Source organism: Microtus pennsylvanicus, chromosome 9 (assembly GCF_037038515.1).
Source record: "Microtus pennsylvanicus isolate mMicPen1 chromosome 9, mMicPen1.hap1, whole genome shotgun sequence".
Classification (NCBI taxonomy): domain Eukaryota; kingdom Metazoa; phylum Chordata; class Mammalia; order Rodentia; family Cricetidae; genus Microtus; species Microtus pennsylvanicus.
In genome coordinates this window covers 84,179,282-84,196,852 of record NC_134587.1, presented here as the reverse complement: position 1 = coordinate 84,196,852, position 17,571 = coordinate 84,179,282, and the positions used below count along the sequence as shown (strand labels likewise).

General features: G+C 43.3%; 1 protein-coding gene across 8 annotated transcripts in view; it reads right to left on the bottom strand.

Annotated features, from left to right (window-relative positions):
- The window catches only part of Fat1 (FAT atypical cadherin 1), a 117,123-nt gene that overhangs the window by 51,126 nt on the left and 48,426 nt on the right, over window positions 1-17,571 (bottom strand). For all 8 annotated transcript variants that reach the window (XR_012911863.1, XM_075986625.1, XM_075986628.1 and 5 more), the window contains exon 3: window positions 12,495-12,809. Coding sequence is in view for 7 of the 8 variants with exons in the window: in XM_075986625.1 (XP_075842740.1) it covers window positions 12,495-12,809 (315 nt within the window). In the remaining variant the exon portion in view is untranslated. The remainder of the gene's footprint in view (window positions 1-12,494; window positions 12,810-17,571) is intronic.

Sequence of the window (17,571 nt, the reverse complement as noted above, 5' to 3'; positions counted from 1 at the left end):
GAGTAAGTTACACCTACTTAGGGGTCCAGCAAAGCTGCTCTCATGGCATCCCAGCTGTTTTGAACATCACGAAGCTGCCCTAAGGGAAGTGCAGTCAGACTACTGGAGCACTGAACCAAGGTTGTGCTACAGCTACAGACTACTAAGGGAGACCCCTTCCAAAGAAAACAACTCCAGGCAACTTAGAAGAATCCACACCAAACAAGTCAAGACCGAGTGAGCTCCAGATGACCTGGCCTTCAGCCACTGCTGAGGCCTAGACCCTTGGCTGGTTGCTATGCCTAGTAACAGCTATGCTGGATTAGGCCCAAACCAGGTAAGACAGCCCTCTCAGTGACTCAACAAAACGCTCGCACACAAGGGAAGGCAAGGCCCTGTGGCTGGTCCCTAACTGCAGGCTGAACTAGTGGAAACAGTGCAGTGACCGGTGGAGGTGGAGTTACAAACTAACCCATGGTACACCATGCTTCCTTCCTAACTACATAAGCAGGCTGTCTGTAGTTGTCTGGGCTCAACATTAGGCCCCAATAAAGAGCTGTCTTAAGCCTTCTGGTCTTATTACAGGTAGAGAAAGCTGAGTTGGTCACAGGAAAAGCTGCACTTTTTGTTAGTGGTGGTGGAAGCTGGTTTTGTTTTGTTTGTTGGGGGTGGGGGGCTGGGCATCATTAGCCTAGGCTGGCCAGGGCATTGTGTTCCTCTTGCCTCGGCCTCCAGAATACTGGCACTACAGGTGTGGGCCATCATAACTGGCTTCCTTTTTAGCACAATAACTGGGTGCTTGCTCTGGCTCCAAGCTAAGCGTTCTAAGAATCTGAAACATGAAGGAAAATCAAAACAATCAGCCTAAGATACACCAATAGGTGGGCTGGGCAAACGTACAGCGGTTGAGCAACTGTCAGACAAAGAGAGCTGCAAGAACAAAAAGGCAAATGTCAGTGTGAGCCTCCGGCAGAAATGCGATGTGCAGGCACGAAATGCGGACAAAAATGTTGGCGAGCCAATGTTGTCAAGAGAAAGGAGAGAACTGGCCGAGGCAGAGGCTGGGAGGGGGTAAGAAGAGAGAGTTCCACTTCTTACATTAATACAATTCTTTATGGTAGTGATCTGTAGTTTTTAATGAATATTTTTCCCTGAAGAAACTTTAGTCTTAAAAATACCTCAAGGCTGGAAGCAAAAGATATAAGAGAACAATTTACTGGGTGAAATTAATTTTAGATTGAAAAGTTTCAAAGGAAGCATTTTTCAAGCCTCAACTATGCAGCCATTGATAAAACATAAGCCAAACTTTTATACATGGTGGCAACTTTTGTATGGGAGACAACTTCCTCTGGTTAGCTGAACCAACTCAACATGAAATGAATTACCTTGTAAAACAGCCTCTCACTGCACAAACCAATTCTCCTAGAATCCAAAGCACTATATAAATGTCTGCCTCACAGCATACTTTTCTTTAATTTGGGTAAATGCCATCTACAGTGAGCTGAATGGCAAGCCCCAGCCAAAAGGTGCATCTACCCTGGAACATGGCAATGTGGCCTCTGTCGAACCAAGGCCTCTGAAGCTGAGAATAAGAACCTCAGGTGACAACAAGTTAACTTTGAAAAGGCTCTAAATTCAACCAGACCGAGGGGCACAACGAAGGTCCTGCAGTCAGAGACACAATTCTAAGCAACACACCAAAACTACAGAATGATTTCAGAGGGAGAACAGCCTGCAGGAAGCTATCTTCACCCAGTCTACAGAATGAGTTCCAGGACAACCAGGGCTACACAGAGAAACCCTGCCTCAAAAAACCAAAAAATAAAAAAATGATCTGCTATTTTTTTTCAGTAACACTAACAAAAACAATTATAAATATTTCGTTTACGTCTATGAAACAGAAGGTCTTGCTTATACAACTGCTAGAACTAAGGATCAAGATAGAATCTACAAATTCTTCTGTGTTCTCAAGAGCTCACTTGATAAGCAACACGAAGTGCACAATGAGATCAATCAAGGCATCATCTCCAAAACTAACCGGCTGACAATATCCCCTCTAGTCAGAAAATGTACGCTTACTCTCCCTGCACAAACCCATCCTTTCCAGTTCAGACGTCTCTCTGCTCCTCTTATACATTGATACCCATTTCTTACTTTGAAGATAATGCCAATCATTAGAATAAAAGCAGCACTTAACGGCAATGGTCTAGACAGAACCTTATACATCCCAAACCCTGGGCTGCTAAGCAGGTTTCCTGTCTCGGTGGTATAATGCTGAAATACACTTAGCATTACTTATGCTGAAAGGACCACAGAAACTACAGTCGCAGGGAAGATAATGAGGGGAAAATCACTATGTTTTAGAACGACATATTAAAGTAGATGTACTGTGAGACACTGCGAGACATCCTCCATACAGGAGACAGTGACTACAAAACACCGAGCAACACATGGCTGTGCAAGCACCTTCTTTCTCTAGGAACATTCTAGCCTGCATATCTGTATCAAGCAGCCCCGATAAAATAAAAATGGCTTAAGAACGAGGTCATTTGTAGCAGCTGCGAAGATCGCAGAAGATGGATGGAAGACAGACAAGCCACGGATGCTAAAGAGGGCACATGAAAAGCGGAATCATTCCACCCAGCTGGGTTTTTAAATCCTTTACCAGTGAACTGGAAAGCAGGGATTGAGTAGCATTCCCACACTCAGTGTTGTGCTTGGTTCTGTCGTGGATACAATAACTGGATACAGAAAGGTCCTGGCCCTTAAGGACTTGTGCCAGGAACAGAACAGGCAAGATCAGAACCAACAATGGAAAGTCGGAGTCCTTGCTCAGCTCAGATCAACGGGGCCAGAGGACATCACCTCTCCCAACTTCCTGTGCTAGAGACGCACATAGGCAGACCCAGAGCAAATGCTCAACTCTCCCAATAGCTGTCACTCAGCATCCACTCCCATAGAGCTTCTGACTGGGACTGGAGCCCTGGGGCTCTGCAGCGTGCACTGTCTTCATTTAGGTGGTGTTCTGAGGCCACATCTAAGTGCGGTCGGCTGGGGGCTCTTTGGCAGCTGTGACCATCTGAGCAGCTATTGTTTGTCGCTGTGGTACTGGTGCCGGCAGGATTAGGCTTGGAGCCAAAAATGGAATTCTATTCATAGGCTGTCAAGGCTGAAAAGCAGCTCGGCATTCATTTAACTCAAACTTCCAGAGCTCCACAGAAAACACTAATAAAATAAATCAAATGGCCATTCTAAAGTCACATGGGGAGTGGCGGAGGCCACTATCACCGATTTTCCCTCTGCTTTTACACCCTCTTGGAAATTGGTGGTTTCAAAACACAAGATCAGAAGGCAAATCGAATTCACAAGGAATTAATTGTTTTTAGTATTCTACACAAGTTATGAAGAAGAGGGAGGGAGGGAGGGAGGGAGGGAGGGAGGGAGGGAGGGAGGGAGGGAGGGAGGGGAAGGAGAGGAAGGGGAGCAAGGTGAGGAAGGTTCTGGACCTAATGAAGGTTCCTATCAGCTCATCTCAACATAAGCATTTTAAGTGTAAAATCTTAAATGTAATTCTAATCACTGACATTCAGTGACATAGAAAAGCAGAATTCTCTATGACCCAACTGATACCCGGGATCCCCTGAAAACAGATTTGACCCGTGCAGAAATGGCAGAAAATAAAATCTGACTTTTTAAACTTTAGAGATAAGATATTCCATTACAAACTAAAGACTGGTATACGAAATGGCTAAGAAAGTAGTCTACAGTCCCTACAAACACACACAGGTAAACTTTTTGGGTCCTTTGTAAATGAATTCCTCTCATTGTGGTAAGCGCTTTCCTCCATTTCCTTCCTCTTTAGAGCGATCAAATGTCACCGGAAACCCTTGGAAGTTGTTTGCAGCTGTAGCTGCTTCCTATTGCACTGTTAGGTCTCTTTTCCAGCCACAATAAAACGCCACTTACTCATTACCTCATTCATTACTCAGTAATACAAGACTCATTATTGAAGACGCATGGGGCTGGAACCTGGACAGGTGCCCAGTGCATCTACTAGACACTGTAGGGCGTCTGTGGTTTTAGAAAGGTTTAGGGATTACTGAATGCAAATATTCTATCTCTACTCAATCTATCTGTAATCTCCCTACTGAATCATCAATCACAGCATCACTTATATCCGACACCAACAGTCCTGTATTAAACACACTGTTTTACATCTTTACAAGAAAGAGCACAGAAATTTTAATGTAGCCATCTGAGCACGAACAACTCAGTCCCAGATAAGATTATGAAAAGAATGAGGAGAAAATAGTGAAAGTCCACCAGGCGCCAAAAGTCAGCCACGTGAGCTGGCATTTGCAGCTCTAGTTGTTTTTAGTAAGATAGACCAGAAGCACAAGGACAGAAATCTCCAAAATTTGGACATATTTTATCTTCACGTGAGAAACTATTTCTTTTTCTTTTTTTTTTTTTTTTTTTTGGTTTTTCGAGATAGGGTTTCTTTGTGGCTTTGGAGCCTGTCCTGGAACTAGCTCTGTAGACCAGGCTGGTCTCGAACTCACAGAGATCCGCCTACCTCTGCCTCCCGAGTGCTGGGAAAGGCAAAAGGAACAAATTAGTCGTTCACAATCCACTTCTAAGTATCTACCATGAACTTGCTAAGTCTCAAAAAACGGGATCTTGATAAGGACTAGTGTAATTGTTGCAATTTAAAAGAGGAAGAACCTGGAGAGGGGACACTCAGTCCACCCTCCCACGCACTCTAGCTTGTAGCAGTGGGGAAAGTTAGATATTGTTCTTCCAGAAAAACTAATTTAAATACCCACTTCCTGCCCCCATTAAAAAAAATCAATACCTTAACTATTTCCAGTGTTAAGCAATCCGAGGCAGGAGACCACTGCTTGTATGGACTTTAAATTGTGAATGACTGAACACAACATTTTGACATACTGAAACAAACTTCAATGCTCATCTGGCATGTGCCTTCATCTCTTGAATGAGAGACTGAGCTTAAAAAAAATAAACAACAACAAAAACAGCAACAACAAAAAACTGAAAGGATGTGACAGACATTGGACAGCCTGCCTACCGGAAAACTTTTGTGGTCTTTTACACAAAAAGTTCAGTGATTCCTGCAATGCACAGTTACTGGCAGCAAGCTTAAACTTCCAGTGTCATTTAAGAGCACTGTGGTTTTAAACTGAAAAGTGCCACAGAAACAGAATTACCCTCAAAGTAACTATTAGGTGACACAGCATTCTTTAGGATACATAATAACGCTGCAAAGCCACACTCAGTCATCAAAGGCACTATACCAAGAAGCAGCAGCCCAGAAGTTCATGCCTGTGGCTTCGGCCCCTGGGTGGTCCTGACCTCTCTGAAGTCATGTAATTATCTGTAATGTAGGGAAAAAGCAAATAAAGTGTTTGTAGTCTGTACCCTTCTCATAAAGATTTAAAAGACTGGAGGGTGTAGAAGTTGACTATAAAATAATACAAAGTACAAAGAGTAGAGGAGACTGTGCTTCACACTCCCAATGAAGGGTTAAAACGAAGTTAAGAGATAGCAGGAGGGTTAGAAAGTATAAGTAAACAACAACAACACAAAAAAAATCAGAAAAAAAAGAAAGAAAAACAAGGTTTGCTGGTCTCTCTTTGCCTGTCTCCTGGAAGCTCAACTCTCAAAGACAACTGAGATTCACTATGGAAATTAGTCCAAAAGGAACACCAGCGGCACTTAGAAAAGTCTAATGTGCACTAAGCTACTGATCCAAAAAATGAACAGACTTTGATTGAGGAGGACCTCAATCCAACCCTTGCAATTTTGGCTGGGGATATGGCTCAGTGGTAGAAGATTTGCCTAGGTTCAATCCCCATAATGGGATGAGGGGAAAGGAGGAAAAAGAGGAAGAGGAAGTGTTTTTGTTGTTTTGTTTTGTGGAAAGTCCAAGAGATGATTCTGGTTTCCTAAGTCCCACTGCATGTTCCCTAAGCAGAGCGGCAAGGGAAAGCATTGGGACCAGGCAAGAGGCAGAAAGGATGCCAGGAAAGCATGGACAAGAGCCTTAACTGCTGCAAAAGGAACTTGGGGTTGGCTGGATTAGATACCATCAAGCAGCTGGCATAGAGGCTGCCTGGGGAGATTCCAGCTAAAGGGCAGGGCAGGACAGGGTGGGACAATGGCTCAGCTAAACAAGAGGGCTTATGAGCAGCAGGGGCTCAGAGTTAGTTAGTGTGTTGGCAGTTTTATGACAACTTGACAAGTTAGAGTCATCAGAGAGGAGGGAGCTTCAACTGAGAAAATAACTCCATAAGATCAGGCTATAGGCAAACCTGTAGGGCATTTTCTTAATCAGTGACTGATAATATATAATTTGTTGTGGATGGAGCCAACTCTGCCCTGGGTTCTATAAGAAAGCAGGCTGAGCAAGCCAGGAGGGGCAAGCCAGTACTCAGTACTCTTCCATGGCCTCTGCATCAGCTCCTGCCTGCAGGTTCCTGCCCTGTCTTGAGTTCCTGTCCTCACTGTTGTTGATGAGAACTGTTACATGGAACTGGGAGTGAAATAAGCCCTCTCCTCCCCAGGTCATGGTGTTCATCACAGCCAGAGTCACCCTGACTAGGACTGTGAGCTTGTCTGTGAAAAACAACCGCTTAGTCATCCTCCACCTCCAGCCCTGGCAAGGCTCCAGATGCCAGATGGAATATGGAATAGCAATATGGAAAATGAGAACATGTGGCTAAGATACCAGAGAGGGGAATCAAGGGGACCATGGAAAAGTCACACTTTTCATGGGGAATCTTTCTATACCCTGTGAATTCTGTACCGTGTATATCCACTACTTATTAAAATGAGTAATATATTCCAGAAGGCACATGATCCCCACGTATGTGTGCAGACGTTAAAACATACATGTACGTCCCATGTTGGCAGGCACAGAATGCAGGTGGTAAATGGTCATTCTGAGGAGCACAGCCAGCCAGAACTGAAGGACAGTCCATACTGGACAGTATGGTTTGGAGAAACAGAAAGTGAACTCTAATTTGTTTTTCTACCAACCCCACAAACACAAGACACTATCCTAGAAACTCATGATACTAATAAGTTTATATCTAAAATTAATCTGCAAGTTCAATTGTGATTATTTAACACACACACAATGTTGGTTGGGATTATCTACTACTCCTTTAGTGAAACTTTGTGGGGGAGGAGTATATGCGTATTTATTGCATATCTAAAACTGAATGTGCATTTTTAAGATTAAAAAAAACAAGCAAGAACTGAGTTCCCATATTTGCATCAAGTGGTCAGAGTTATACTCTAAAGATACCAAAAACAAATAAAACAGACAATGTAACAGCTTACACGGCACTAGATGTCAGACAAAGTAAGTCTCCATGGTTTTCAGAATATTTATTCCTACATGAAGTCCAGGGGATATGGATCTATACACATCTGAAGATTACATCTATGCTAATGGCAGCATTATTGCTGACAACCAAACATGGTAACCGCCAAATGCCCACCAATTACGGATGAATGAATTGTATCTGCAAACGGATACAGAGCTGCATCATGCATGAATCTCAAACAAACATGCTAAGTATGGAACCCTTCCCCCAAAAAAGTCTACACCATGTCAACCCATCTATGTGAAATTCTAAGAGCAAATGTATTATTTAAAATTAATATAAGGAAGGGCAGGGGCAGATCAGAGACCATCTAGGGATGGGGGGCTCTGAGAATGACAGGGACAGCAGAATACCAAGAGGAAATTCTTTGTAGTGAAGGGTATGCCCATGGCTTGATGAGGGGAGGGCTTCCCGTGTACAGACAAATGTCAAGACTTACCAAAATGCAGGTTTGCAGTGTGTGCAATTTACTTGCATGTTAATTGTACCCCAAGGGAACTTCTAAAAAGTAAAAAACGACTTTTGTATCAAAAGCCCAAAAGGTAACAAATGCACTGAGACGAAGACGACGTTGGTCTTTTGTGAAGCGGGCACAGGCCTCAAGTGTAACCTTCAAACTTATCTGGCAACTCAAGTTGTGGGTCACTCCTCCAAGCTGATAGTGAGAAGACGCAAGCACAGGTGGGGTCACTTTTCAAGGGTTACTGGAGGACATTGAAGCACATATAGCTCACACTGGTCTCTTTTGTCTGGGGCTCCTCCCCTGTCCTTGGCATACCATGGAGCTCTGGTGTTTCTGCTTGCGTGAGCAGGCCGTGTCAAGGCTCCAAACAATAAAATTTCTATGCTCCTGCCTCTCTCCTGCCTTGAGCAAAGGCACAATTTATGTTAAAAGAAGCAAACTGACCCTAACTGATATTTGATATATCCAAACAAACAAAAAAAAAAGAGTTGTTAAAATCTACGCTGTTGACAAAAGGGTCTGTGTTAGGAGAGGAAAATGAATCAAGCCTTTTTTGCCTGTGTGCCCTAAATGAGAAATCTCATCAAAGCCTACTTATAATTAGTGTATTAACAACTGTCTGATATGTAGAAAGACGGCCTCAGCACCATAATTAAACACTGGAAGATACCAAAAGAAGCTCATTCAAACTTGCTGCTTGGAGATGAAAATTCAGGGAAAAAAAAAAAAAACAAACTCAGTTCCAGAAGGCTTATTAAAAAAAAATTGTCAACAACAACAAAAACTGGGATGCTTGCCTCATTTATAAAATGACTATAAGGAGGTCATTTAAATGTGTACAGAATGTCCTAAGGATTTTATACAGACTCTGGGAAAATAAGTCCGTATTTATAAAGGCAACACAAACACTATCTTCAGTCTTTACTCTGGTTTTCAAGAGTCTAGGCTGCCATCTGTCCATCTGTCTCTGGGATGCTGCCGATTCCACCTGCTTCCCCACTTTCACCAACCAACAGCGCTTCTGGGGTTCTCCCGACTGTCCGTTCCCCCGCACACCTTCCTGACAGGCTGTGCCCGGCTGCCTCCCGCAGCCCTTCCCTAGGCTCCTTCACACCTCCAAACGACAGGCTTGTAAAGCCCTACTCAAGGTGCCCCGTTCCCAGCGCAAAGGCAGAAACCACTCCATGTCCGAACAGACACTTTTGACTGTTAGGTTTCCTGTGGTCCCCACAGACGATAATCACGAGGAAGCAAATGTGCACTTCACCCTCCATTTGCTTCTGCCAAGAAAGCGCACAACTGTATTAATCCACTAAAACCCTGGCTGCTCGCATGCATTAAACAAGCAACTGAAACATGTAAGAGGAACAGGCGGCGGCGAATTTTCCACAAAGGACTTGGAGGACTCCAGGGGGACTAACCTTATTAACAGTGTAGACCACTCATCGCTAATCTAAAGCCTAACCCCCTGATGTCTGTTTCCGCTGTGGTCCCAGGAGGAAAGGCTGACCATAGCCGCATCTCAGAGTTCCAGCCCAGTGGTTTCCTCCTTCGGTTGTTAATTACTGAGGACCCTGATTTAAGGTCTCCAGGTGGTGTTCCAGGTCAGTAAATCACAAGAACTTTCTTCTTTCAGATCATCTTTCACCGGCTCCCACAATCCAGACCCCCATTTGAACAAACCACCTCTTACAACTCAGGACATGCTATAGGGTTTCAGGGGATAAAGCGCCTCCTATGAATACAGCTAGAGCCTTGAGGATCTCACTTAGAGCTTAGGCTGAGTTGGGAGAATAGAAACATTTGGAGACATGGCTCATGAAACTGTACTTATTATATTTTCTTAGCAATATGCTTGCTGAGCGATGGCTATTTGGGGATCTTTAAAGACACGGTGATTTGTGCCACTCTCCTGTTCCCTAAACATACAATAGTTTGGAGCACACTTCTCAGCAATGAGACCCATACACTTACCCTCCACTTCTATCTGCCTTCAAGCCATAAGAAACAACCGGCATTTTCTCCTACTATCTACCCAGCAGGATAGCTGTGCTTCTCACCCAGGGGTGAGAGCTTGCTGTGAACTCCTAGAGGGTGTGTATTCACAGGGAAGATAAGGAAGGGAGCAGGAGTCTGCAGCAGGCGTCATTTCCTAAGGGCCAGGAAGGAGAAACTCAAAGGGAAAGCCAGGCTGGACACCGGCTCATTCCAAGGGACAGGACACTGGAGTCATTATTCCTGAGACCTAACCTAGACCATTTTAAGTTTCTTTCTCCTATTAATTATGCCCAGACCAGCAGTATTTAGTCCGATAACGGAAGGACATTTATTGCTTTCGTTCCTGTCTCTTCACAGGGGACTTAATCTAATCTAAAAGAGGGACTGAAGGCATAAGATGTCTAATTCATTAAACAGTTTTAAGCAGAGGAGGTTGAATTCTTTAGTTACCTCATCAAGGCTTTTACATCTAGACTTTTTTCTTTTGACACCGGGACCACCACCCCTTTGGTTTGAGTACGCTTTTTGGATTCTTAATCCCCTCACCCCGAAATTATTTTAAACTTACACATTTCTTGTTTCATAGCTGGCAACGTGTTCTAAGTCTGACTCTTAGTTTCTGGATACCTTTCATTTGATTTCACAACAACTGTGGAACCTAATTACCACCTGTACGGCAAAAGCAGTTCATATCACACTGCTAAAACAAGCCTTTTGCTAGCGGCTGCCTGAAACTCGGCACGGTCCAGCCAAGATGCTAACCTACTTCTTAGATTCTATCAATTTCTCTTTTGTATGCTCCAGTTTTTTTAATGGCTCAATCAGTCTTGACACTCGGTTAGTTTTCTAAGAACCCAAACTGGACCAGAATTTTCCCCAAAAGCTGGAGTATAACTATTCCCAAACAAAAAAATTTATGACAAAGCACCGAAAATAAATCTTGAAGTCATTCAGCTACAATTTAAGCCCCTAACACACACACTAACACACAAACACACACACACACAGAGGGGACAGAGCCTAGCTGTGCATATGTTGGACAAATACTTGGTCACTGACTCAAGTCACCAGCCCTTAAACACATTTTTCAAGAGACAAAGAACAGTATACCTTCATGACCTCCACGGGCAGCTACACATAGCCATTTCCTCCACAAACTCAGAACTCAGGTGCCTATCCTCTTAAGATCTGCTTCATTTTAAGTTCAATGAAACAAAGAAAGAAGTAACAATGACATGTGGAGGAGACACAATAACAAAGGTTAAGCTTTTAAATTCTTGACAATTCAAACAAAGGTTAGGCGGGGCATAAGAACAGCTACATATAGCTCGCTCTTTAGAATGCCAGGCTCATCAGATTCTACCATCAAAGATGGAAGAAACATACACTATTTTTAAAGCCAGTAATTGATAGGCTAAACCATTTCATCACCCCACATGGAAACTGTCTTCAATGTCATGTAGCTGTTGTTTTAACTGAAAAATAATAAGATTGTCCTGCACTTAATAAGTAAAATTTTCATAGCCCAAACAGAGCCACGTTGCTCACTATGCAAATGCAAATAATACCTGAATTGACCGCTTCTTTTTAATGTGGGAAGTAAAGAGGCCTAAGAGCCAAGAAAAGAATAAAACACATTCTCCCGTGTGGAAGAGCAGAGGTTGAGGGCTCACAGGATGAGGATGACCGCTGGCCATGAAGTCACCCTTCTAAGAAGCAGAGGGTCACACACACTTCTGCTTCACGCTGTGAGCGTATGTGTGTTCACCTGTCTATGAGTCGGTGCCTATGTGCAGGTGCCACAGAGGCCAAAGGCATTAGACACCCAGAGCTGAGGTTACAGAATTTTGAGAGCCGCCCAGAGTGTGTGCAGAGAACTGAACTCGGGTCTTCTGCAAGCAGAGCCCATGCTCTTTCCAGCCCCTGTGGGGTCCCAGACTCGGAGATGTCTGGGGTATCGGTTCATGAAAGTAATGGCATCCAACCCCATAGTGGTTCAGCCCCGATTCCATTACTGACAGTCAGAGCACTGGGAAAAAACAACTTAAAACAATACTTACAAAGCAATGAATTGTGAAATAAAATCTAATATTCTTCCCAAATAAAGCACCATTATAAAAATTCCGATACGTAGCAGCAAAATTTGCTCTGGGTTTATTATATCATCACTGAACTATTATTGAAATAATAAAAACTGCTTTAGACCCTGAGTAAAAAGCTTTATTATGAAGCAAAATCATAAACCAGCTTTATCAGTGGTTCTCAACCTTCCTAGTGCTGCGACCCTTTAATACAGTCCTTATGTTGTGGTGACTCCCAACCATAAAATTATTTTCACTGTTTTTACAACTGTAATTTTGCTACTGTTATGAATCATAATATAATATAAATATGTATTTTCTAATGGTCTTTTGGGGGTCACAACCCTCAGGCTGAGAACAGCTGAGACATATGGTAAGAAGCCCAAAGAGGTAAACACATATTTGAATTAGATTTCATCCACAAACAAAGGCTTATTCTGAATAACTGAAAAAAGAAAGGTGAGTGCCAAACCAAAGAAAACTTGGCAACAAAGAAATGCCAACTCTTAGTTTTGAACTGGAGAGTATACATACACAGGCCACTTAAAAGTATTGACCTACCTGTTTTAGGGTGTATTGAGAAGAATCCTTGCGGATTTCCGCTTGTAATTTTGTATGTCAGCTTGTCACTGGAGCTAGAATCTGGGTCGAATGCCTCGATCTGGACCACGGACACATCCTTGGGTGAGTTTTCCATGATTTCTGGATAGTACACAGGCTCTGAGGTCTGTGGCGCGTTGTCATTGACATCCTCCACCTCTATGTAGACCTCTATGAAAGACGACAGGGGCACCACGCCCTGATCCGTGGCATAGACTGTGAGCCAGTAGTGGGAAGTCGACTCCCTGTCCAGTCGATCTGAAGTCTCTATAGCACCTAGAAAGAAAAGAGGGGATCAGAGCAAAGAGTTAATGACAAGCACAAGACGCCACTTACCAGACGCACGAACTTCGCTAAGTTTAACCTCCCTTGCCTCGGTTCCCTTCCTACAGAATGGAGGTAAGGCCTGTTCCTTAATGAGTGATTAAAAGAGTTAATTCCTAGCCGGGCAGTGGTGGCACACGCCTTTAATCCCAGCACTCGGGAGGCAGAGGCAGGCGGATCTCTGTGAGTTCTAGGCCAGCCTAGTCTACAAGAGCTAGTTCCAGGACAGGAACCAAAAAGCTACAGAGAAACCCCATCTTGAAAAATCCAAAAAATAAAAAAAAAAAAAGTTAATTCCTATGTAAACAGTCAAGTGTGTCGCACATAATACAGACTATGAAAGTATTTACAATTACTATTGTCAACCAGAGCACTTTATGATCTAGCTCTGAAACAGGCACTAAGGAGATCATCTCATGGTCTAATAATTACTCTGCTTTTCAAAGAGAAAATTTATGGCTGGTTGAAATGTTAACTTTCATGGAGATTAAGCAGGAAACCAAAGACAAACCAGAGCAAGGGCTCAGCTCCATGGTCTTAGCCCTACTCCTTAAGCCTCAGCCAGGGACAGAGACCAGAGATAACATTCCTCTGAGTTCAACTACCTGATTGTTTAAAAAATGTGAAGAAAAGAAAATGGGAAATTTTTGCAAGTCTACCATAAGCGATTGCTTGAGTCTCTTATATGCTAAACTTAATATTTTTAGCCATCTTAAGCAAATCAGTATGTTATAAAAACATAAATTCTCCCTGTGATGTTCTAAACTGCAGAAGTGTGGATCTTCCCCAGCTACCCATGATTTCTCTGGCTCCTCAGTGGGTAGCACAGTAGCTACCCACTTACTGAGGGAACCGCCCCCGTATTTTGGCTGGCGTTGGGATCCGGAGGCTTCCACTGAGGCTCAAACAAGAACACATGTTAATGGAGAGAACCGGTACAAGAGAAAGTGCCCGATGGCTGAGAGTTAAGAGGACGGTGGTATTTTGGCTCTGTCGTGGAAATCTATTAAAACTTTAATTCCAGAATCCTCCCGCACAAAGTGATTAGAAGTGGAAATACCAACTCTCTTAAGCAAATTTGGCCTTTCATTTAATGGCTCCCGAATGATTGATCATTGTGAACTGTTGACACCTTCAGCACTCCGTGCCATACACCTGACTACACTTCAGAAGCCCTCCAGCTTCAGAATCACCAAGGTTCCCCATCCGATGCAAAATACAAAATCAAAAACCAAGGTCGTCTACATTCAGCACTAAGACAGTATTTATCGTAACCACTAACCCAGGTTTTGTATTAAAATTATCAAATAAACTCTTAACAGTATGCAGCACAAAGCTCTGAAATGTGGATACATTGTAGAGTGGGTAAGTTGAGCTAATCAACTATGCACCATCTCCTCTACTACAGATGTGTGTGTGTGTGTGTGTGTGTGTGTGTGTGAGAGAGAGAGAGAGAGAGAGAGAGAGAGAGAGAGAGAGAGAGAGAGAAGAATACTTAATATCTACTCAATTTTTCAGACACAATATACGGTTATTAACTATAGTTAATAAACGCTTGCATTTGGGATTATTTAAATGTAAGTGCTTGCTTATTTGGAGGGGGTGATATCAGCAAAAGTAAGAGCATAAGGAATAAGGAAATGTAACGTGAACTACGTAACAATGGATATTTACAGTGAAGGTTCTCCTTTTCCTCTAACCCAAACATGATCTAAACATATTTAAAAATCCAGCACATGACTGCATTGTAACGGTTTGTATCTTCAATGAGTGTATCTTCTCTATATTCCCTTGTTCACTGCAGCCATTCCCTTGTTCATGTCAACCACGGAAGCCAGAGACACAGGCCGTTTCCCCGACCCGGACTACATATTAACGAAACGAAGACTCCCGTGCTGCCGCTCCATTGAAATGCAATTAAATTCATTGGACAAGTGAAGTATAATTAGAAAATCTCAAGCAGACAGACACATGGTGATTTTACCCCCTGCCTTTCACTTCTAACCATCAAATATTTCATGCTGCTATCTTTTTTTTAAACTGTAGTCCTTTCAATGTAATTATAAGTTCATAAAGCAATGACAATTATACAGACAGTTTATTCTAGCCAGGCGACATGGCGGTCCTGCACTGTCCCGTTTCATCTGTCTGGCCAGCCAACACTGGCGGTGCTATTGTCCCCACTTCATGATGGGAATCTCAGAGATGAGGAACTTTCCCAGGGCCACACTAAAGGGCAGCACTCGTGTGAATTCAGTGTTCTGAGAACAATCAGGGGATTAAAAACAAAAAACAAAAAAACTTCACATAATAACCCTGAAGACAAGACAGGCTGGCTTCATATCGCAGGCACTTTTTTAACATCAATATTTGGGTAAAGGTTATATACTCATTCAGATATAACAGCTCCACAGGGAAACTATAAAATATAAGCATGGTTTGATGGAAACCGTTTATTTACTTTCCTTCATCTTCCCCCAGTCTCACCTGTGCAGTCTTCTGCTGAGAACTGGTTCTCAACCCCACCCCCAATCAACTGGGCAACAGGGGGAGGAGAGCGCTTGTTCCTACTAACACAAATCCCCACCATGAACTCCTAGCTGTGGTAGGGAAGAGAATAGCTGGATATCAACAAAGGTGAAAATGGAAAACAGTGGCTCTGCTTAGATTTAAAAAACAAACAAATGTATCAAATGTTAATTGAAAGACTAAGATTAAGGAACGAAAGGCCCACTTTCCTAGGGCATGAAGCCATGGGCTAAGAGGAGCCCAGAATACATATTGGTATACCTCCTCAATCAAACCAGGGGTTGACAGAAATCCAGTCCCTTTTTTTGTATTGTTTTGTTTTGTTTTGTTTTTCGAGACAGGGTTTCTCTGTGCAGCTTTGGAGCCTGTCCTGGAACTCACTCTGTAGATCAGACTGGCCTCGAACTCACAGAGTTCTACCTGTCTGCCTCCCGATTAAAGGTGCGAGCCACCACCACACGGCTCCAGTCCACTCTTTACAGAAAGCCTCGTTTCTAAGCTCACCCACTAGCTTGACTAGAAACCACATTTATTGTTCAAGTCACTCTGAGTCCTTATTCCTACACCCAGCAACTCCTAAAGCTACTACCAGCTCAGAGGAAAAACAAAAATCAAACCAAGGTCCTCAAGTCATCACTGGGTGTGGATCAGACAACTATTCATTCTTAAAATTCAGCTCCTATTCTTAATTCTCTTGCCTATGAACCAAGTGTCATTGTCGATAATCTGTAATAAGTTCTTTTGTGTAAGAAGCTGCAAACTCATTCTTCCTAAGGAAAATAAAGAACTAGTGAAACCTATTAGTCTTTACAGACTTTTTAAAACAAATAAAATGGATCTTATCTTCAGACTCTTCTTGAGTTTATATTTTGTCTTCAACAACCTGTCTTCTTTTCAGCTCTCTCTGTTCCCAGTTATAATTTTCGATCTTTAATTTCTTTGCTTTTAAAACAAAAACAGAATGGTTGCTATGAGATCGAATCTCCCCCTTCTGTCTCCCAGGTGCTGGGATTACAGATGCACGCCACCAGGCCTGGCTCCCTCTAGATAGCAAGAACAGTGTGCAACTGGAGGACAGATAAGGCCAGGGTGTCAAGAGGAAGAGGCAACCCTCCCTTCTACGGAATTCCTCCAGCCAGAGGCAGAAGAAGAATCCAGCAAGCATGGGGAGGAACCAGGAAATTACAAGCTTCTCAGTTCACGAGGAATGCAGGCCCCGCACAGGGCGACCAGAGACACTGGCTATGACGGTCACGCTGAGCCCGGAAGACAGGTCCAGACATGCTTGGTCCGTGCACTGCCCGGGAGTGCAGCATAATCGGTAATTGTTCCTTTGCTTTAGAGAAGTAGCCCAGGAGTCCTAGAGTCCAACTTTCTAACCCTGAGACCACAATGAAGACATTTCCAAAAAAGGTGTTAATAAGCTGGACACTGTGGGGGAAAAAAAAAGCTGGAAACATGAAACTATTAGCTAAGAATATTTATCATTCCTAGCATGCTTGATGGGATTGCAAAGTCACCAGCAGATGTCACTATGGAAACTGACTTTAAATATGCCATCTCCTGAAATCGCTTCTATTCTGAAGGGAAAGAGCGATCAAGCAATGTCTGAAAGAACACTCAGCTGTAAATGGGATGTCTTTATCAAATCCCTCCCCTCAAGTCTTAGGGACTTATCTTTGTGGAAGAGGAGGAGGAACAACAACGCTCAGCACCGACTCCAAGGAAACAGTGTCTTCCAGACACAGCAGGCCGGACACACAGCCGAACTCATAGAGAGACTGGGGCAACAGGCACAAGGCCTGAACAGGTTCAAACCAGACACAATATCTGCACTGAGAAGGGGGAGTTGACACAAAGTCCCAACCCTACTCAAGGAGGTACCTGTGATCAATACCAGCTGCCAAAGGGATATGAGTTCTCTTCAATGGAGTCACCAGGTATACCAACTACTCTCCAGGGCAGGCCTGCGCCAGCAAGTGGCTAACCAACACAAAACGTACTCCATGCTTTTTTGTAGATGCTTTGTTTTGAGTTTTCTGTCTTATTGTTTTTTGTTTTTTAACTTGTTGAATTGATTCTCAAGGGGTGGGGTGGGGGTTGGTCTGTTTCTTCTGTGGGGCAGAAAAAGAGAAAAAGATGAAGTCGGTGGGTAGGTAGGAGTGAAGGAGGCAGGTAGGGTCTT